At 52.5% G+C, this 21,067-nt stretch overlaps 2 protein-coding genes across 7 annotated transcripts in view; one reads left to right on the top strand and one right to left on the bottom strand.

Annotated features, from left to right (window-relative positions):
* Positions 1-10,064, top strand: part of SAMD11 (sterile alpha motif domain containing 11) — a 106,967-nt gene extending 96,903 nt beyond the window's left edge. For 4 of the 6 annotated variants that reach the window (XM_027882452.1, XM_027882453.1, XM_027882454.1 and 1 more), the window contains 3 exons: positions 4,376-4,500; positions 7,506-7,616; positions 9,672-9,923. In XM_027882452.1, the coding sequence (XP_027738253.1) occupies positions 4,376-4,500; positions 7,506-7,616; positions 9,672-9,923 (488 nt within the window). Of the gene's footprint in view, positions 1-4,375; positions 4,501-7,505; positions 7,617-9,671 lie in introns of all 6 variants that reach the window. The other 2 variants (XM_027882456.1, XM_027882455.1) reach the window with 1 other exon arrangement.
* A 2,129-nt stretch (positions 10,065-12,193) lies between these two features.
* The window catches only part of NOC2L (NOC2 like nucleolar associated transcriptional repressor), a 42,231-nt gene continuing 33,357 nt past the window's right edge, over positions 12,194-21,067 (bottom strand). The window contains exons 17-19 of the mRNA XM_027882448.1: positions 18,280-18,415; positions 14,536-14,682; positions 12,194-12,553 (exon numbers count right to left, since the gene is read on the bottom strand). Of these exons, the coding sequence (XP_027738249.1) occupies positions 12,408-12,553; positions 14,536-14,682; positions 18,280-18,415 (429 nt within the window). The 3' untranslated portion in view covers positions 12,194-12,407. The remainder of the gene's footprint in view (positions 12,554-14,535; positions 14,683-18,279; positions 18,416-21,067) is intronic.

The raw sequence follows: 21,067 nt of genomic DNA, 5'->3' as shown, positions 1-21,067 counted from the left end.
GTGCCGCTCCGTGACCCCTCCGGCGGGAGGGAGGGAAGGGGGTTGCAGGCACGGGGAGAGGGGTTAGAGAGTGGTAGCAAAACTGATTAAAGCCATAGGTGGGCTGGCTTCCATGGGGGCTCGCTTTGTGTCTCCCAGCTGGCACCTGGATTCCGTCCTGTGATGCCAGGAGCACGGACTGGGATGTGTGGGTCCCGCTGCAGCCCGGCTGGTGGATCTGCAGCAGAGCTTTTTCCCTGGCTGGGACGGCCAGAAGGTTTGCTCCCCATGACCCCCTCCAGCCTTTGGCTTGTGTTCCTAGAGCAGCTGGATATGAGGAGGAGGGGAGGGGAAATTATAAATGGATTGCAGCATGGGTGGTGAGGGCTTTTACGTGGACACCTGTCCACACGACACCGGCCTGGGACGATGGATTCTTTCCAGTCCCCACACGCTGGGCCCCATCTGGTGAAACGCTCCGTAATCCATTACCAGCCTCTTGGACCATCATTTATCACGGGGCGAGACAGAGGAGGCCTGGCAGGGAATGGATGCTGCCCTTTATGCCTCCTCGCAGCCCCGCAGCAGCCGCTGACATGTCATTATTATAATCGAAGGTGCGTCCCTTCCAGCCGCTTGGCACCTATTTGTTATCATTCTCCGAGCTGCCAGAGCGGGCTGAGTGGATGCAGCCACGCACAGGGGTGGGAGCAGACGGTGCATTATCCTCCCAGGGAGGGACAGGAGGAAGGACAGGAGCCCTTTTGCTGTAGGGGACTGTAAAATTGGAAAGGACCGGTGTGCCGAGGGCTGGACCTGTACTCGTTGCAAGCCCGATGCACACTGAGGTGGAGGGACCGCTGTAATCAGCTGCAGAAATCCTTCTGGGGGTTGTTCCTGGTGGCTTTAGAGCTGAGGTGGGAGCAGAAGGGCAGAGGGGACACCTGGACACCAGGCTCTCCAACCCTGACTGCAGGGTGCTGAGTACTCACAACAGAACTGAGCCCATGGAGATACCAAGGCTGAGCTCTTCTGCAGTCACTCTTTGATTTTTGGTAGAGAGGGGGGGTCGTTTTGCCACTGATATTGGTGGAAATAGGTTTCCACCCTCTAGATTTTACACTCTGTGGCACAGAAATTGCTAACAGGCCAGAACCCAAAGTATTGGTATTTACCTTCCCCCTTCCCAAGAATATTTCCACCAGTAATTCCCTGGTATAAATGGGAAGGGAAAACAAACTCTGGGTGAGATAAATATTTTGGCCATATTATATTTCTCTGTGTGTGGGTACGTGGAAAATATTCCCATGCAGTGGGTTCTGCCTTGTCCTCAATCTGGACAGAGCAGGCTCTGTGTGTGTGTATGTTTGTGGGCATCCTGACCTCTCCCTTCCTTCTTCTGGGGCAGGAAGGAGACAAAGGAGAGAAAACCACAGAGGAGGGGAGGCTGCTGGAGGAACAGCGAGTTGTTGGCCCAGCTCTGCTGGCTGTGCCAGTGATGCTGAAAGTGATCCCTCATCCAGTGGGGTTCCAGGATAAGCAGGCACGTGTGCAGGAGAGGGATCCCTCCTCCCTGCCAGCTGTGGGAGCAGCATCTGGGCTGAATCCCTGCCCATGCTGGTGGGGACTGACCAGCCCCTCTCTGTGCAGGCTGAGCTTAAACCCTGAGCGTAGTTCAGGCTGGCTGGCGACTGGAGGGTTCATTCCCAAGCACTGTGTTGCTGGAATTCAGTCCTTGGCCTTGCTTTTGGAATAAGGAAGTACCTAATTTTGAAGCAGTTGGCTGTTGCAGTCGGATCCCCTCGGAGACGCTCTGGCTGCAGATGGAGGTGTCTCGCCCGAGCATTGACTGTGCCTGGAATAATCCGAGTTCAGTTTCCCTTCCTCTCTTTACCAGGCTGTAACCACTCTTCCAAAACGGAGGAAGAGAATTCCACCCCTCCCCTCACTCTGGAAAGAAAAATCCCCCCTCAAAATGAAAAAAAAAGTGGAGAAAAAAAAAAGCCCTCGGCCACCTGAGCATTTTGTGAATTTTAACACAAGCAGCTGAGAGTGTCTCCTGTAAGGTGGAATGTGATAGGAATGGCAATGAGGGCTCGTGTCCATCTGTCTGTCTGGTAGCTGGGGGTGACAAGGGGAAGGACAGTGCTGCTGGCCCTTTGGCAGTGGCTTCTTCCTTCACTTCCTGTGCTGATGGGCTCTTGCTCCCAGGAAAGCTGGTGGTTTTCTATTATTGGACACACAAAAGTATTTGAAGCTTTTTCTAGCTGGAAAAAAAAAAGATGTGAAGAGAATGAGGAGCTGCCTGGGCTCTGGCAGGGCTCAGGGTGGTGAGGAGGGAGCAGTGGGCCATCCCAGGAGCAGCAAAAAGAGCGTCTTGTGAGCCTGATCTGAGGCTGGAGGGGAGGGAACCTGTTCCTGTGGGAAGGAAAGGATGGGAAGGAGGTGTGAAAGGTCTGCTGGTTGCCCACAGTGAGTGGGCTGATGTGAAGTGCTGGAAAGGAGGGCTGCAAAGGTGTGGCCGAGTCCCTGGGGCACGGGGGGAGAGAGGGATGGGTAGAGCTGGCAGAGGCAGCAGCTGTCACAGGATCCCAGACTTGGGTGAAGTTGGAGGGACCGCTGGAGCTCCGTTGGTCCCAACTCCCTGCCCAAGCAGGATCTGAAAAAGCATGTTACTCTGGATTGTGTTGAGAGCCCTGAGGAGCTCCTGCCTCTCCTGCCTCTCCCTGTGGCTCCAGCCAAGACATTCTGGCACTGGAGCTGGCAATCCTCTGCGTGCACTGGCTGTGTGTGCAGGGGCAGTTTTGGGAGCTGTGGCTGGTCCCAGTAGTCCCTCTCTGTGAGGCTGCTGGTCCTGGAGCAATCAGTGCCCTGGGGGATGCACATGGACTGCCCAGAGCTGTGCAGGGGGTCGGGGGGCCGTGGTTTTGGGTGATGGAGACGGTGCTGTCACCTTGCCAGGAGCTGGTGGTGGTGGTGCAGCCCCGGGAAGGGCGCAGAGGGTGAGGCTGGGAAGGGAAGCAGGAAGCTGGGAGCGGAAATGGAGTGGAAGTGATTACATAGTGTCTGCCTGCTCCTTGGGCAGGCTGCTGTTGTTTTAAAAGCATCTTATTGGCATGATAACTTCCTATGGAGATCCTGTGCTTTTCCTGTTCCCTTGGATGTGCCTGGAGCTGTGGTGTGGGGCTCTGCTCCTTCTGCACCTCTTTCTATGCCTGTTCCCTCTGGCCTGCTGTGTTCCCCAGGGAATTGGCTACTCCTGGTCCTCTGGGTCTGTGGTTCCCACCATGACTTTGTTGGACCCTGCTTTACCTTGCCATTCCGTGGGGAAGGACTGTCCTGCCTGCTGTGGGCAGGGATGATGCTGCAGGAGGTCACAGCCACAGCCCTGTTCCAATCCATCAGGGAAAAACCCGAAGCCCACAGCACAGATAATTTTGTCATGACAGACCCCTGGGAGAAATATTTATTTCTGGTAGTGTCCTCCTTCGTGCCTTGAAGCAGAACAGTTCATAACCCCTCATAAACTCTCTGCCTGGTAATCCTGGATAATCCACGCCCCCTTTTTTATTTATTCCCCGTGCCTCCTCTCCGAGTCCCGTTTGGATTCCTCCCTGCACACACATCCCGTGCTGTCAGGCACTGGTGATGCAGGGCAGGTCGGTGTGGGGGCTCCTCCACCCTTTTTTTGGAGCCCATCACCTTCCTCGGTGCTGACAGGGCTGGGACCCGAAGCGCTGTTGCGTTTGGCAGCGCTGACACCTTGGCTCGCCCCGAGCCCTGTCACCCGTCACACACCTGGCCAGGAGAGATGCCCGCCAGATTCCGGGGGCAGAGCCACCCCTGGGATATTTCAGGCTGGGCTGGGTTGGAAAGGAAGGCTTGGAAAGAGCACGAGTTCCCCAGCGGTTCCCACCGCGCCGGGGGCCTGTTGTCATTCGGGGCACGTTGGCAGGAGAAGGGCTGGGGGAGAGGAACCCACAGGGCAAGGCAGAGTTTTCCGCTTTGTGGTGCCTGTGGAGAAACGCTCCTGCAGGGTTTGTGTGGTTTTTTTTTTTTTTTTTATTCTCTTCCCTCCCCTCCCCCCTATTTTTTCTCCCCCTGCAGCTGAAGAACATTAAACACATGAAATGCATTAGCTCGGATTTTTCCTTCTCCCCCCCCGGCCCCCCTCCCTAAGCCAGGGACCTCCAGGAGGAAGAGGCCTATGAATTGACCCTGCCCAGTGCTTTAATTGACAGGTCATTAAAGATGAATGTGTGGCTGGAGAAAAATATTCAGATTGCAGGCTAGTTGTTGTCCGTGTGGGATTTTAATGATTTATGTTTCTTTCTCCTCCCCTCCTTCCTACTCCCCCCCCTCCCCTTTCCATCCTCCTCGACTCCAAACAATCCAGGCACCATGGGAGGTCTGTTTCTGGATGGTGAGGAGAGCCCTGCGCTGGAAGACATCAGCAAATGGACGGTGGAGGATGTTTGCAGCTTCGTGTCCAACTTGTCTGGCTGCACCGAGTACACTCAGGTAAATCTGAGCAGGCTCAAGAACGTCCCTGGAGGAGGAACATCCTCCCTGTGAGCCCCCCTTCTCTCCCTGCCTGTTGTACTCCCAGGAGGTGCATCTCAGAGCCCTTGCAGGGCTTGAAGCTCTGTGGGGTTTTTTTTCCAAGGGGATTGCTAAACTTGCTGCTGGTGCAGAGCTTGAGAAGGTGTGCGATCAGTGTGCCACTGAGGGATGCTCCAAGGCCACGGGTTCCTGGGCAGCTTGGGAAAGGATGTAGTGTGCTAAGAACAGGTCTGGAAAGGGAGAATGTTAATCCCATCCCAACATGCTTTGTTAAAACTACCTGGAAAACCAGTGCTGCTTTGGAGCAAACAGCTGTGCTGGGGGAGAAGAGGAGGGGAAGGGAATGTTCACTGTGGAGATTGGGGGACATGTAACCGTCCCCAGGTGGAGTGACAGGAATTTGGTCTGTGCTGAGGAGTGGATCAGGGTGAGTGGAGTGCCCTTCCACTGGTGGTGTGGTGGTTTATCTGAACCAGGCCAGTGGAAAATGTGCAGGAATCTTTAACACCCCCCCCATCCCCCTCGCAGCAGGATCACCCATTTACACCTTCCACGCCATCCTGGTGCACCAGAGGGGGAGGAATCAAGAGCTGGGGTTCAGAACACAATCTCCCCAGTGCATTCCAAACAAAATGTTTAAGGGAGATGGGAGCTGCTGCAAACGCCCCCCTGGCCACGTTGCTTGGAGTGGGAGTTCGAGGCTTTAAGAGGTGATATTCTTCGTGCCACAGTTGAGTGTTTAACAGGTTAAGGATTTTTTTTTTACTGTGTGAAAATGCCCGTGCTCAGGGGTGACCCAGAGAGTAGAACTGCCTTGTGTTCCCTTCTCCAAACCCACAGCTGCTGGGGAGGTCTGGCACTGCTCTGTGGGCTGCTCCCGCCAGCAAAGCCCTGCAAGGTTTGGGTGGAATGCTGTGCATTTGAGAGACGTGGTTCAGGCAAACCAGAAAAAAAAAAAACTTCAGCAAGAAATAAAAAGTCGCCACGGCCTGGACGGTGTTCAGCTTTGTCTCTTCAGTGGATCTGGGGGATGCTTTTCCCCAGGGGATGCTTTTCCCAAGTTAAGGCTTTTTGTGGAGTGTTTTAGTGCCGAGCGAAGGGAGGATTTTGGCTTCTGGCCACACTGGCTGCAGAGGAAGGGAAAAGAAACTGGTGTAGTAAGTTTTGCTGGGTCAAAAAGCAGCGGCATGTGCTGCAGCCCCAGCCCTGAGCTGCGCTGCTGGAGGAGTCCAGCAATAAAAACCCCACTTGGCTCCAGCAGCCACTGCCAGGCTCCAAAGGGATGGCTCCAGGCTGTGGTTCTGCTGCTGGAAAAGAAGATATTGGGGTAAATTTAACCCCCTCTCCCCTAGTGGTTAGTAATAGAAACACTGTGTGTGAGCCATGGCACGGAGAGAGGGCAGGATCAGCCCCACAGCTCGTTTGGGGGAGCATCAAATCTGAGCTGGGGCTGCAAAAACACTGAGGGGATATCGAGGCAGGGAGGAAAGGCAGGTGGGGTAGCAAGGAAAACAGGGAGCTGAGTGACACCTCCCCGAGCCAAGAGGGGGGAGCTGGTGGCTGAGTTACCAAATTTACTCTTGAAATGGAGCCTCCTGGTGCAAATAAACACCCCGAGGAGGTTGGTGGGAGCATCCCCTGCGCCGTGTGTGAAGGATGGAGCAATAAGACCACACAGCCAGACCTTAACCTTGCTAACAGGGCACATATTAGGTGGGAAACTCTTGCATGACCCTGTCATTTGGGATAGATAGAGGCAAAACAAAGGTTGTTGATTTTTTTTTTTCCTCTTTAATAACGTGTTAAAATGGTGCAGTTGTGCATGGCTGGAGGTATTAATGTGTTGATGTGAAACTGCTGTTTTCTGAGGCTGTACCAGCCCTGTTGCCATTTGTGTGTGCACATCACCAGGGTCCTGCTTCCCTCGGCTGATGGGGAGAGGGGGAAGAACCCTGAGATGGTTAATGGCACTTTCTGAAGGCCAGGTCACCCTGTAGGATCCTGCCACGCTCTGTGGTCCCACTGGGCTCCCTCTCTCAGCACCATGGCAACTGCAGTATTTATCAGTATCAATACCATTTATTAGTATTTATACTAATATTTATATATATATATATATATACACACTATATATTTTTATATAAATATATATTTATATACACTAATATTTATATACTAATAATATATTTATTAGTATTTATACTAATAAATATTGCAAGATTTATTGGTATTGGGAGGAAAAAAAAAAACCAAGGGCTGAGTGTTAAAACAGACCAGTGAGGAAGGATCATCCTCCCTGATCCCTGTGGGTGTTCTGGGAGCAGGATGGGCTGCACTCTCCAGGCTGCTCGAGCATTCCAGGGGTGGTGGGAATACCTGAGAGGCCAAGGAGGAGACAGGAAAAAAAAAATACAGAAGTGTTGCACATGAATCCAGCTGACCTGCAGCATGTGCTCCACAGATCTGTTTATGAGTTTTGCCTGGAGACTGTTTGGGAATTAGCAGCTTTGGGAAGGAAATGCATGAGCAGTCCATCCCTCCTTTTCCATGGCAATTGCCATGCAAATACTTTTGGAGTCTACTGGGTCGGCTTTTCCCCAATATCCACACAAGTGTGAGTGACCTAGGATGTGCCAAAATTTAATTTTTTCCACGTTTTCTGCCCTTTTTTGGAATTGGGACCCCTGGGCGTGTCACTCTTCTCAAATCTGCTGCCAAACACTGGGCTTAGAGTTGCACTTGGGGCAGCTGGTTTGGGTGCTAAACCTGGGATGAGAAACTCCCATTCCAACATTAAGAAAAAAAAAAAATGGGGGGAAAATGACCGTAAACACCTCTGGTGTGTAAATATGGCCTGACCCTCACTCTTGGAGCTCCCCTTTCTCACAGTGCCCTCCAGGACAAAGGCACCAGGTGTGTGTCAGTGGAATTTGAGCCTGGACCTGTGCTGTGCTTCCCTGCAGGTATTCCGAGAGCAGGCCATCGACGGAGAGACCCTGCCCCTCCTGACAGAAGAGCACTTACTGAACAACATGGGGCTGAAACTGGGGCCTGCCCTGAAGATAAGGTCACAGGTAGGAAAAAAAAAATCTCCTCGGTGGCAGCAGAAATTGTCCCCTCACCAGAATGGGGCTGTCAAGAGACAGGGGTTTATTGGATATCATTTATTAAGCAATAATTTATTTTGCAATTCTGTCTAAAGAAAACTCGATCTTGTCCTTCAAAACGTTCCATATCCTCACCCAAATTCAGTCACAGCTGTTTCAAAGGAAGAAATGTCTCAGCTGTTGTGCCTTTCCCTCCCCAGTGAATAATGACCCAGCTCTTGCCCTTCTCTGCTGTGCCAGTAACAGGCCTCTCTAACATTTTTATCTCTTGCCAGTCATAACTTACTGGTCTTGCTGATTTGGCTGCACTGGAAGTGGAAATTTATTGGTTGCATTAGTCCAGTTCTCTTTTAGGGGACTGTATTTCCTCCCCAGCACTGACTGGTTTGCTGTTGTGCCCTTTTAGCCATGTTTCTTCTCAAAATACCTTTTTTCCCCCCCTTCTATGATTTGGTTCCCAAGTCCCTGCCCGTAGACCTTTGCTGTCCTAAAATGACTTTACTGTTCTCCTGCCTCCCTCTCACAGCCAGCCATGGTGATTCCATTCCAGTTGCCTCCACTTCCCCTCAGTGGGACTCAAATCTAGGAGAACATCATCTCCACTGGCTTCTTTTTTTTTTTTTTTTCCATTTAATGTTCTGGGAAAAAAAAAAATAATCACTTGTGACACATGTAAAGCACAGGCTGTGCTGTGTATTCCCTAGGGAATCGTGCCATGGAAGTGGCTGTGACTTGCCATGTGCACAGGGACACACACTCACAGTTCTGGCACGGGTCCCCCAAACCCACAGGGCTGTACATTGGTTATATTATGTTAAAACAATGAGAGCAACTTTACTACTTTCCCTCCAGCCCTCCCTGTTTATGAGGGGGCTAATAAAAAGGTTCTGTGGGCAATTGTTCCCCGTGGGTCGATTCAGGAGGAAATAAAACTCATTTATGTTTCTCAAAAAAAAAAAAAAAAAACACAAGAGGACGTCAAATAGCTCTCAGACATCCCGAGATGGGCCTTGGGGTGAGGGGGGTGGGGGGGGAAATATGAGATATGGGCTGGAACTCGAAAAACCAGCTTCAATTTAATCAATAGTGTTTAAAGGTCTATAATAAGGCACGGCTGGGGGTGGGTAAGTGGGGAGCACTGATGCTGCTCGCTGAATAATGTGGCAGTTGTCTGGGTGGAACACCAGCCTGTGTTTTTGTTTAAGCTCAAAATGTGAACCAGCTGTGGAGGTGCTGGAAGGCTGCGGGGCCTTTGGCCCTTGCTGGGAGGCAAGAGCTGCTGCAGGAGAGCTGGCTGGGGCTGCAGGAGGGAGAGGTGCAGGCTGAGAGCTGCCTGGGCAGGGAACAGCAGCAGGAATTTTGTTCTCCCTCTCCCTGTGTTGGTCCCAGCCCCCCCCCCCCCCCCTTTTAGGAGCAATTCCCACTCTTCCAAGTGGACATGGTGTACTGTGCCATCAGCAGGAGAGCACTGTCCTGTCCAACTGTCCACCCTGTTAATGCAAGGACTGAGGAGGTTGGAATCAGTCAGCCCTTTTATCCTGTGGGGTGTTCCAGCACACCTTTAGCCTGGAAAATGTGAACTCAGGGCAGACCTTGTGGCTCCAGCAGTAAAACAGAGCTGGAGAGCACAGGACAGAGCCCTGCAGGAAAAGAGGAGGAAACCCCTGGTTTGTCTTCTAGGTGGATTGGGAAGGGTGGTGCTTCATTCCAGCGATGCCACAACAGAACCACAGAACGGTTTGGGTTGGAAGGGACCTTAAAGCTCATCTCATCGCATTCCAACCTCTCTGCCACAGGCAGGGACACCTCCCGCTAGACCAGGTTGCTCAGAGCCTGGAACACATCCAGGGATGATGGGGCATCCACAGCTTCTCTTTATTTAGAGTTTGGATACAAACCCTGACCTTACCCACGAAAACCCGTGGGATTCCCTAGACCGTTTGTGCGCGTTTTCCACCCCGCGGCGTTGATCCCGCAACTCTTCTATTAATTTTTTTTCCCCCCTCTCTCCTTTATCAACAGGTGGCCAAGCGAGTGGGCAGAGTGCTGTACATGGCAGGCTTCCCCATGGCTTTCCCCCTGCAGCCCCCCGGGCTGCGGCCCCCGGAGCGGGACGTGCCCACGGCCGAGCTCCGGCCGGCGTCCACGGGCAGCGTGGCCTCCCCCTTCGGCAGCGGCGTGCCCTCCTCTGCCAGCCGGGGCTCCCCGAAGCAGGAAAACGGGAACCCTTCCCTCCTCCCCGGGCTCAGCGACACCGCCAAACCTCCGTCCTAACTGCGGGGACGCCTCCAGCTGCTTCTGGGACTTTGGGGATCCGGTGGGACAAAGCCGAAGGATGCAACGCCAGAGCCCTCCCCGCCCGGCGGCGCGAGACCGCAGGAGTGAGGGAGGAAAAGGGAGGTTTTAATTTGGGTTTGGTTGTTTTTCTTTTCGTTTTGGGACGAATTTGCTTTTTTTTGTTTGTTTGTTTGGGAAAATAACAGAGAGAAGATTTCAAAACTGTAAAAAAGGAAAAAAAAAAAAACTATAGGGAAGGAAAGAAAATGATCCAAAGATGTCGTGAGACAACGCAAGTGAAGAGAAGGATTGTGGAGGATGGCTGCAGCATTCCTGTTCCCTTTCTCACCCAGAAATGGAGAGCCCTGCACAGGGAATGAACGCTGTTCTTTGCCTTCAAAGAATCCTGCCTGTCAGGAACTCGTGGGTGTGACTCCAAGCAGGGGAAGGGGAAGGGGTTCTGCTCCTCCCAATGGTACTCAGCACCCCTGAGCAAAGGAAAACAACCCATCAGAAAAAAAAAAAAAATTAAAAAAAAAAAATCATACCACCCACCTTCCCAGATCTCTCCTCCTCCCTGGAAACTGTGCTCAGTTCCTCATTCAGGTGTCTATGCATCTCTAGCGACTTTGAAAACAATACCAAAGACAGACAAAAAGGAAAAAAATAATAAAAAATAATAATAATTAAAAAAAAAGAGGAGTTAAAAAAAAAAAAAGGCAAAAAAAAAAAAAAAAAGGCAAGTTCCCGTCCATGTTTACTTCCGTGCGGATGGTACGGCACCGGCTCCGTGCTGGCCCCTTCCCCGGCACGGGGCCCTGTCAGCACACAGGAGAATGGACTCTGCCTGTGCTCCAGCCCTGCAGAGGTGTTCTGGTTTTTTAATTCCCCATTAGATGTTTTGTTTCAAAGAGAAGAAGAAGAAGAAGAAGGAGGAAGCGTGTGCTCGGGTGGGATGAAGGCTCCCAGCCTCCCTCCTCACGCCTCCAACAGACTCATTTCTACATCTGGGGTGGGGTTGGTTTTGTTGTTTTTTTATTTTATTTTATTTTTATTTTTTGTTCCTAGGGTTGGATTTTGTTCTTCTTTAAAGCCTTGTTACAGAGGTGGATGTAGTTGCACATTCTGGCCTGCGGTGGACCATGAGACAGATTCCCTGGGAGGGGATGCTGAGGGGGTGTTCAGGCTAAAAAACAATGGGCAGAGTTTTTTACTACTGTGAATGAGCTGGGAACTCCTGGGGGTGACCTCCTGTGACTTGTACAGTTGTGAACAACAATCACATGTGGTACTTTTCTCTCTCTCCCCTGCCCCCCTTTTTTTTTTGTTTGTTTGGTTTTGTTTTTTTTGGTAAACGTTGCACGTGCTACCGTTTTTTTTCTTACAAAATAGCTTGGTGGTACATTAGCTTCTTTATATTGTAAAAAAAAAAAAGAAAAAAAAAGTCATTATCCATCACATCACGATAAAAATGCTTTCCAGCAATCAATTTAAATAAAAAAAGAAAAACACTTAATTTACAAATGGTACCTGGCTTTAACCAAGAAGTCTCTCTCTCTCCTTTTTTTTTTTTTTACTGGGGCCAGTGTGGGTGTTAAAATCTCCTGGTGCTTCAAGGCTGCCACATTTCTGGCCTAAAAACCAATCCAAGGGTTGCCAGAAGGCAGCCAGTACTTTGCCCAGTTAAGTCAGAGAAAGGATTAACAGCAACTCCTTTCTCTTTTGGAAGAACAGGTAAGTCAAAAACTTTTATTTACAGTGAGGACATCACAGTTCTCACCTGTGGCGGCACATCCTGAACTCCCACATGGACCTGCCTGAGGATTCAGCCTAAATCTTGAGGGCTCCTTAACCCCTAATGAATCAGCAGGTACTTTGGGGGGCCCTCAGAGTGGGCTTTAAATAATGATAATAACGATTATGTTAACAGTAAACCCCAAATTACTAATTCCTGAGGTTATCCTCCCTGTGGGAGGAAGTATCTGGGTGCAGGCCTGGTAATTCCTGTAACTGAAGAAGCAGCCTTCCCTACCCCCCTTCCTGGTGCTAAGCTCCAACAAGACACACACACACACAAAAATAAAAATATATTTTATATTTAAATGTTCTTTCAAAAAAAAAAAATCCACCTTGTCCTATTGTGGTGTGCAGGGGTAAGGATGAAGGCTGAGCTGCCCCTCTCTGTGCAAGTCACTTGGCCACCCTAAGCACTGACAGATTTTTAATGAGAGCTTTTTTATTACCTCTGCTGAGCAGTTTCACTGGCCTTGACATGACCATACTTTTATTGTTACCAAAAACGTGAGTGGTAGAAAAAAAGAGTCCCAAGTTGCGTCTCCGCCACGTCACTGAGCGAGTCCTTGGTGGCACCTGGGGCTCCCACCCGCCGTGTTCCCGGCTCTTACCCCCTGCTCCAGGTGCTGAAGGCTCAGGGAGTGCAGTCTGTAGGGGGTCAGCGTGGAAGGGAGGCTGTGAGGGAGCTCAGTCATCATCTGAGAACGCCAGGTCCTCCACGATGTCCTCCCCCCCCTGGGCGAGCTGATCCAGGTCGGAGCGCGACATCCCTCGGGGGCAGCTCCTCTGCTTCCCTGGCCCTTGGGAATCCTGAGCGCCTTCCCTGCCTTCCTCTGGGGGTGGAGAGAGAGAGAAAGGTGTAAGTCAGTCCTGCCTTCCTGGGAGCCAGCGTGAGGCGACTCAAGGCAACTCATGACTAATTAATCCCAGACACTCATTAATTTATCGGCGCCGCTGCAGCTCCCGGAGCGCGGCAGGAGAGCCCTGCAGGGGGTGGGTACAGCACTGGCTCTGAGGTACCCGAGCCCAAACTAGTACACCTGAGGCAAAAACATACAGGGAGAACTGGGGCGGGGGGGTGGTACAAGACAGGCAGAGCCTCCAAACCATCATCCCTCTGGGTTCAGGTCAGTCCTCCCTCACCAGAGGTGTCGGGCTGGGCTTGGAGAGCTGACAGGAAGGAGCTGTCACAGGTACCAGCAAACCTTCCAAATGCAAAAGTATTCCCCAAAGAGTGGGGAGCACAGGTGAGAAATGGTTTCTAGGACCTGCTCCTGGGTTGGAAGGGACCTTAAAGCTCAGCCCATTCCATGGGCAGGGACATCTTCCACTAGACCAGGCTGATCAGAGCCCTCTCCAAACTGGCCTTGGACATTCCCAGGGATGGGGCAACCACAGCTTCTCTGGGCAACCTGTGCCAGGGCCTCCCCACCCTGACAGGGAAAAATTTTTTTCCTAATATCTAATGCAACCCTGCCCTAGAGTCAGTGTGAAGCCATTCCCCCTTGTCCTGACCCTTGTAAATATTCTCTGTGCATCTTTCCTGTAGGCTCCCTTCAGGTATTGGAAGGCCACCCCAGAGCCTTCCCTTTTCCAGGCTGTTCCTCCAGCTTGTCCGAGTTCCCCAGCAGGCAGAGAGGGAAAACTCTCCTCCTTTCCCCTTCACAGCACTGTCAGAACACGCACCAAGTACCCATCTATTCCTGGTGCTGGGGTTTGGGTGTGCTTGCCAAGCCACAGCCATCTGCCACATTCTAAACCTGTCAGATTTTGCTCTCTCTTGGACTCTTTTCCCCCCTCCCCAAACCAGCGAAGAACCCGCACACAGGCACTTGTGTGGCTGCTCCCCAACCACACATCACACCCAGAGGCACGGCGAGGAGCAGAGCCCTGGCACTCTGACACACAGGCATCAGCAGTGGCACAAAACCCCGCAGAGGAGCCCCACAGCAGCCCCTGGCAGGGCCAGCTTCCCCCTGCTCCGTCAGCTGAGGGGCTTGGCAGGCACAGGCACGACCGTGGTGGTCGTGGTTGGGGCTGAGCAGGGGATGGAAGGGGAAGATAACACCCTCCTCAGCTGCACAAAGCCTGGCTCGGTGTCTATCACAGCCCTGGTGACAGAGCTGGCAGCTTTCTCATTTAAAGAAAGCCATTTAGAGCTGCTTTCTGGCCTCTCAGAGCACACTGACCCGGCAGCCTCTCACTCCAATGCCCACCACTCACCAGTTCCAACTGGGCAGCAGCTACTAATGGGCAGGAGTGATCAGGACCAAGCCCAGAGGCTGGTCAGGGGTTCTGTGTCCACACACTGTCCAGTGCAGAAACCCCAGTGAACGCAGGGCCTTGCACATGGTCTCCTGTCAGTCCTGTCCAGGGAGGAGCTGCAAGTAAAGGGTTACCCTGTGCAGCACCCTGTGCCCCAGGCACAGCTCAGATGAAAGGGGACGTGCACCCTGCACACCCCACGTGTGTGTGTGACCTGCAGGGAGCCTCCAAGCAAGGTTTGTGATCTCCCAGCAAGGCTTCTGTACCCCACTGGGGTGGGCTGTACTTGGAGTTCGTTTGAGCCTCGCTGCAGGAGGCTCCTGAAAAGAGATGAAAGGGACTGGGGGCTCGTTAGAGTGAGGCCTGAAAAGATCTTTTAACCCTTTCTCTCCTTGGCATAACTCAGAACTGCCAGGCCTCCCTGCCCAGGGTGTGTGTCTGTGTGTGAAGTCCCTCCTGACACCCTCAGCTCACAAAAGAGCAAAGGTGCCTTAAGTCACCAGTGCTGTCAGGAATTCCCTTTTCCCCTTTGCCCAGCTGCTCTACTTACCATCTGACTCACTGTCTTCTCCCAGTTCTTCCTCATCCTCCTCCTCCTCGATTTCGTAACTCCCTTCTTCGTCGTCATCATCCTCACCATACTCCTTGCTGCTCTCTTCTGAGCTGTCATCTGATGCCTGCTTGGCTTTGCCTTTACCTGCAAAGCATTTTTACTGGGTGAATGGAAAAGTGAAGAGCAGCACATGTGCAGGGAGCACATTCAAAGGGCAAAGAGCTCAGGAGCGCCAGACAGGCACTCGAGGGGATATTTCTCCACATTTTTCACATGTGTGTCTCCCCAAAAGCCACATCTCTCTTGCACCAGAGGCCCAGAGAAGGATGGATTTAATTTCAGAGGCACCTGCTAGAGGCCAGGAAGGCCAGGACAAGAGTCAAAAGAAATCAGTTCAGAACCCACAGCAGGGTTTTACTGCTAAAGCCCAGGATTTGCTGCTACCTGGTACTTACAGAGCACCACTGGCACAGCAGTCAAGTGTTCATCTTGGATCTGCCTGCCCTGCTCAGAGAGACAGGAAAGCTGGACAGACTGAGGGGTACAGTGAGAAGAAATGAGCCTGCTGAAAGGAGAGGGAATAAATCCCACAGCTGAGAGCAGAGAAGGGTTGGTTCTACTGAGAGATGGTGCCTGTGTTTCACCCACCTCCACCTTCCCTGGTTAGTGCAACTGAGCACAGAAGGGTTCTGTGCACATCTGGTTCAGGGTATCCTCGAAAAACCTCTCTTAACTTTATTCCCTCTGTTAATCACAACAAAAATGTCTAGGAACAGGCACTGCTGCTGAAAGTTCCCTCTGCAGATGGCAAGCCAGGGCCGAGGGAGCCTGGCAGGAAGGGTTAAGAGCCTCTGGGTGTTTGGCCTGTGGGAAAATCATCCACTTCTGACCCTCTGGACCCAAATTTCTACTCATGCTGGGCTCACTGCAGTGGGGGAGTGCTTCTCCCCTCTCTCTCCCTGGGGCACTGAGAGCCACCAGGTTTTTTAAAATGACAGAACACAAGCCCTGTACAGAAGGAGCAGCAGAACCAGCTGCTTCTTGCCTCCTTCCATCCCTGAGCTTACAAACTGCTCAAGGACCTATTTATTCACTCTGCCTGGAACCCGCCAGTACATCTTTCTCACTCTGTGGTCCCTGGGCCACACCATGGTGCCTATGTTTTTGTCCCACCCTCCCTGCCCAGCAGCTGACCTATGCTGCTCACTGAACTGGAGCCAGAGCCATCAATAAGCTGGCTGCCAGCATTCCCAGCTCCCTGTCACCACCCTGTCTGCTCTGCTCTCACCCATCTGTCAGCTCTGCCAAGCACAGTTCCCCCCCTGAGGGATGGGAAGCCACATCCCACGGCTGGAGCTCCCAGGCACTGCGAGCCCTGGCTCCACAGGAGATGGATTGCAGCGCTGTCCACTGCAACCACATCACACTGATGGGCACCTGAGCAGCCCAGGAAACAACCCAGGGCACGCTCTCATCCATCAAACACCGGCCAAAGCACCAAGAGACCCAGCAACCAGCGAGCCCAGAGGATACAGTAAACCAGCTGTGGGCAGGGATTGGGTCATTCCTGCCTGCTGTGACACAGGAATTTACTGAACTTCCCCAGCCTCCTGCTCAGCCCCTGCCTCCCCTCACACACAAGTCCTGAATTCCACCTCCTGAGGCACAAGTGCATCAGTGAGACCCCAGAAGTCAGTGCTGGGAGGGGCTGCAGGGAACCACTCCTGCCCCCCTATTCCTCAGCTGCCAACAGCCCACAGCAGGAATTTTCCCACTGAGAAAGGGCCACAGCTCCTCCGGTAGGAAATGAAAAGGCCTGCCCTCTCCCTCCACACCCCTGGCCCCCACCAGTCTGGCATTAAATTGATGTAATATGATTAGGCGAGGGATAAATGAAGAAACCTGTTCAAGTTCATTAAGGCTCAGCAACACCTAATGTGGACAGATCACTCATTACTGCCGGGCCCGGGGAGACGCTCCCTCCTCGCCTTTAATTGCCTCATGACGAGGCAGCCCAGCACCTCTCCCTTAGCCATTAATGATTTCCAGCCTTGCCTTTCCTCCCAGAGATCCAGCTGGTAAATGAGAGGAATGCAGGTACCTCCCCACCCCCCACAACAGGCTGATCAATCCACGCTATTTCCCCCCACCCCCAGCTCCTGGTTCTTTGCTGCTCAGGTGCTTCCCAAAATGTGCAGACTGGTTATCTCCCTGCCTAGGTCTCTGCCAGGAGCTGCTACACGTGTCTCTCTTGGAAGTAGTTTGAGGCTGACTGGAGATGAACCAAAGTCCTACCATTGCCACAGGCCACAGCAGCTGCAGGGCCTCCCAAATTCCCTCGCATCTGGCCACCCAGGAAAAGAATGCCCACAAGCACAGGCGAAGTGCAGCACTGGCTTCTCTTGACAGTCACTGAGTGCAGAGCCTGGCTGGGAACATCTCACACCCCACACAGAGCAAGAAAAAGAGCTCATTGTGTGCGTCTCCCAAGACACAGACGCTTTTCCAGCCTCCCTGCCCCTTGCCCACTGTGGAGTCACACCACTGCCAGAGGGGACTTCACCCTGTGCCACCACAGCTCCACTGCCTCACCCAGCGCCTCGGGACCCATGTGGGGCTGGGCACAGTTGCTCCCTGAGATGGAATATCCCTTCAGGGCTGTTCCCTCCCTCCAGAAAACACCCTGCTAAGGACAAAGGGTAAGGAGAGATGGCTGGCCCAGGAATGTTGGAAGGCCAAGCCCACCACTGGCACTGCAGTGCTGGTGCAAACTCAAGACTGCCCAGCACAGCTGTGGGACTTTAACAGAGCCCTTGGATATCACACAGATCTCAGTGCACTCTGTCACCGTGGATGGCAGACCCTCAGAGCTGCCAGAGCCTCTCACACAGCTGGCACAGCACAGGCCCACGGTAAAGCCACGCCTGACACGTGGATTGCAAACCTTTCTCTCTTTTGCTCCCCTCCCACCCTTTTGCCAGATCACCTACGAAAAAAAATCCCCTGACTTCAGCCTCAAGCCATCAAACTTTTCCAACCTGTTTTTCCTCCTGTGCCACAGATGCCTGGGAGGGAGAGGATGCTCACTGGTTCTGTGGCACGTCTCAAGGTTTATCCTCACACCTCACCCTGGGCACAAGTCGCCCCGTTTGTGAATGGCAACGCATCTGGAAAACTTGGGACATCCCAAACATTCCAAATTACAAGAAGAACATCCAAGTTTATCCTCAAGCTCTGTGGTGAACTTCTCAGGCAGGTTCCACAATTTACTGTGGCCCTCTCGTGGCCACAGCCAGAGGGTGACATCACCCACGTTCTCCAGGTTTGCTTGGCTCCCCAAGAACACTTGGAATGTCAGTCACCATCACATAAATCAATCAGAAGTTCATGCAAGGAGAGGATCAAAGATCCTCTTGCAGGTAGCCAGCCCCTACGATGCACAGAACCTCTCCAGCCAAACACCCCTTGCTTTTTGGGGCTCTCAGGCTGAGGTCAGTGTGTGTGACAAAAGAAAGGTGCCAAGGGGATGAGACACGTCATGCACAGAAAAAGACTAATGCAGGACTAAGGCTTTAAAATGAGCTGGACTGACGGAGAGGAAAATAAAAGCCTCTCAAACACCATCATCCTGTGGCTCTCCCTCCCTACCAAGTGTAGCTTTTGAACCCACCATGGCCATACTGACCCACATCAGATGGAATTCTGGACAAGGAGAAGGCAAGCCCAGCCCCAGCCCTGTACCTTTTACAGAGAATCCACTATTCTCCTCATCAGAGTCACTGTCCATCTCGAAGAGGTCCTTGAATTCCTTCTTATCTTCCTCCTTTCTTTCATCGTGCTTCTTACGCTTGATTTCTGGGAAGTTCAAGTCTTCAAGCTGGAAAAAAAAAACCCAAACCAACAGTAAGAACAACCCTAATTTGTACTTTTCAACACAAAATGCAGTGTTTAAAAACACAGTGTTTAAAAACACAGGCTGGCTGGGCCTGTCTGCTGCCCACTGGGAGAGCCACAGATGTGTGAGCTGGTCACAAAGGTGACTGATACACACAAAGCACCGCTGCTCTGTTGATCTTTACCTAATAAACTACTTTTGCTAACGGACCATCTACTGCTGGCACCTTAGCAGGGACAAAAATGCAAGATATCCACGACCAGCTGGCTGCAGGATCCCTGGACTGGAAGCTGTGCAAGCCCAGCGAGCTTGCAGGTAGCACAGTCAAGACAAGACTGCGCTGGTCACCTCCGGAGTTCCACCAACACCAAAAGCTGGGACAGCTACACCAAGGCTGCCTTTCTGGGGGCAGATTTCAGCACTGTTAGATGGCAGGGATGCTAAAAGGTCTGCCTGCACCCCCCATCACTCGCCCTCGTGGAGATCAATGGGCCAAGAGCCCCCTGCTGCAGACAGCCAATATCAATGCCATTAAGCACTTGCCATTGACACCACCTCACTGCTCTTTACACCTCTCCGGAGGGGGATTAGGGGGAGGATTTACTTGCAAGGGCTCAGGCCAGCAGGGCAAAGATAATCAGAATGCAAATTAAATCCCAAGTGCTCTGGGAACATCAGCTGCCCGCTGCCCTGCCTGGCTGCACACCCCCTGGGAAGCACTCAGGCATTAGCACACATTAGCTTGCTTGGAAACATTCACCCCACCAGTAATAACTCATTTGCTCCCCCCCACACACCCCCTTCAGACCACCCCTCAGCCCTCCTGCGAGCTTCTCCCCATGGGAACAGCAGGGAAGCACAGCCTGTGTGGAAGGGCAGCTCTCAGCAGAGAGAGGGAGAGAGAGAGAGGGAGGATGGGGATGGGGAGAAGGGACAAGGGAGATGGAGATGTGCATTTGCTCCCGCAGCCAGTTCCAGCAATTTCTCCCAGCCTGTTTCACGGTTATGGTCCCCAGCTGGGCAATATTGATCCTGGGAGCTGAGCACTTACAAGCAATAACCTGCAGCACCGGGATGGAGAGTCAGAGGAGCTGGGCAGAGAAGGGGAGAGGGGAACAAATCACCGGCTGCCATTTGCAGGGGCCTAATTTTAAATCATCTTCCCACCTGCTCTTTTTTTCCCCACTGTGAGAGGCCTCTGCTCCCACTGGCCCTGCTGGGAGGGTGTGTGAAGGGAGCAGCTTTCCAAACTGCAGTCATTTCATGCCAGAGAGGAGACTTGGGAAGCAAAATGCAGCCAGGGCAGTGATCCAGGGGCACTGCCAACCAGCTGCCCTCAGCTGACCCAGTGACAGACTGCCACCATCCTCTGAAGAATGATCTAAAAGATCTCATTCCAGCCCCCTGCCATGGGCAGGGACACCTTCCACTAGGCCAGGTTGCTCCAAGCCCCGTCCAACCTGGCCTTGGACACTTCCAGGGATGGAGAGTCCTCAAGCCCAGCAAGTCCCACCACGAGGCACCCCAATTCCAGAGGCACCCTACAGTTTTGGGTGACCATCAGTGCCATCTGAACTCAACCTGAGCACATTAAAAAGGGCCTGGTGTTGAATCCTGCTGAGTGGTGCCACCTCCAGCTTTGAGACATCCCAGGACTGCACCTCCAAATAAAGGCACCCAAACCCCTGCTTGGCGTGGAGTGATCACAAAGCAAAGGAATGAGGCTTGCACTGAGCCACAGCTCACAGATACGGGCTGTGCTCATCACACACAAGCAGTAATTAGGTAATTTGGGGGCCAGTCTTTTAATCCCCAGCTAGAGGGTTACTATCTACTGAGTCTCACGAAGCCGATTAGTCCACATCCCATTAAAAACCATTGGGAAAAGCAAATGGAATGGGCAGACAGGGTCAGTGTTGTTATATAAGGCAGGGCTGCAGCTCAGAGCAGCTGAGACAGCCTGATCTTTTTTTTTTTTCCCTGTTATTATTTTTTCCCCCAATGGCTGCTAATGGGACATGGATTTTCCCAGCCCTAATGGGCCTCATGGTGTTCACTCTCCTGCTGGGGCTCACAATGCTGCATCATTAAACTACCAGTCCCCACCGAGGCACACAACAGCCCCATTCACCAGGCAGAGATGCCAGGCAGCCACGGGCCTTTCCAAGATTCTGACTCCAAATTCTGCCTCTCTCTGCAGTCTATCTGCTCAGCCCACTTTCTGCAGCAGAAAACAAGCCCCTGTCACCGTCTTTCACACTTCCCCCTGGTTTCTTGAGTCTTGCTGTATGAAAGCAATGCCCTTTTCCACCTCAGCTGGTCCTGCACACCCCAAGGAGCTCCAGCTTCCCTCCTCCACTTAACAGAATACGGGGGCTTGTCTGCACTGAGGGCTGATCTCTCCCCTTGTGAAAGCTGCTTCAGTACCAGGAAGGTGTCTAATCACACCAGCAGGGCCAGTACTGGGCAAAAGATTAACCCCACTCACAGCCATCACTTCTTGCTGTTTCTCAGCCCTCCCTCCCAATTTCCCTTCTGCGAAGGCCGCGTTCTTTGCCCAGCACACAGCGTGCTTTTTGTTCCCTCTGCATGGCTGCCCGGGGGCTTTTCAGCCTCCTGTCCTCAGGCTGCTCT

Source organism: Empidonax traillii, unplaced genomic scaffold (genome assembly GCF_003031625.1).
Source record: "Empidonax traillii isolate 1590-97213 ecotype Southwest subspecies unplaced genomic scaffold, ASM303162v1 scaffold106:size2091409, whole genome shotgun sequence".
Classification (NCBI taxonomy): Eukaryota; Metazoa; Chordata; class Aves; order Passeriformes; family Tyrannidae; genus Empidonax; species Empidonax traillii.
This window is presented reverse-complemented; position numbering and strand designations above follow the sequence as displayed.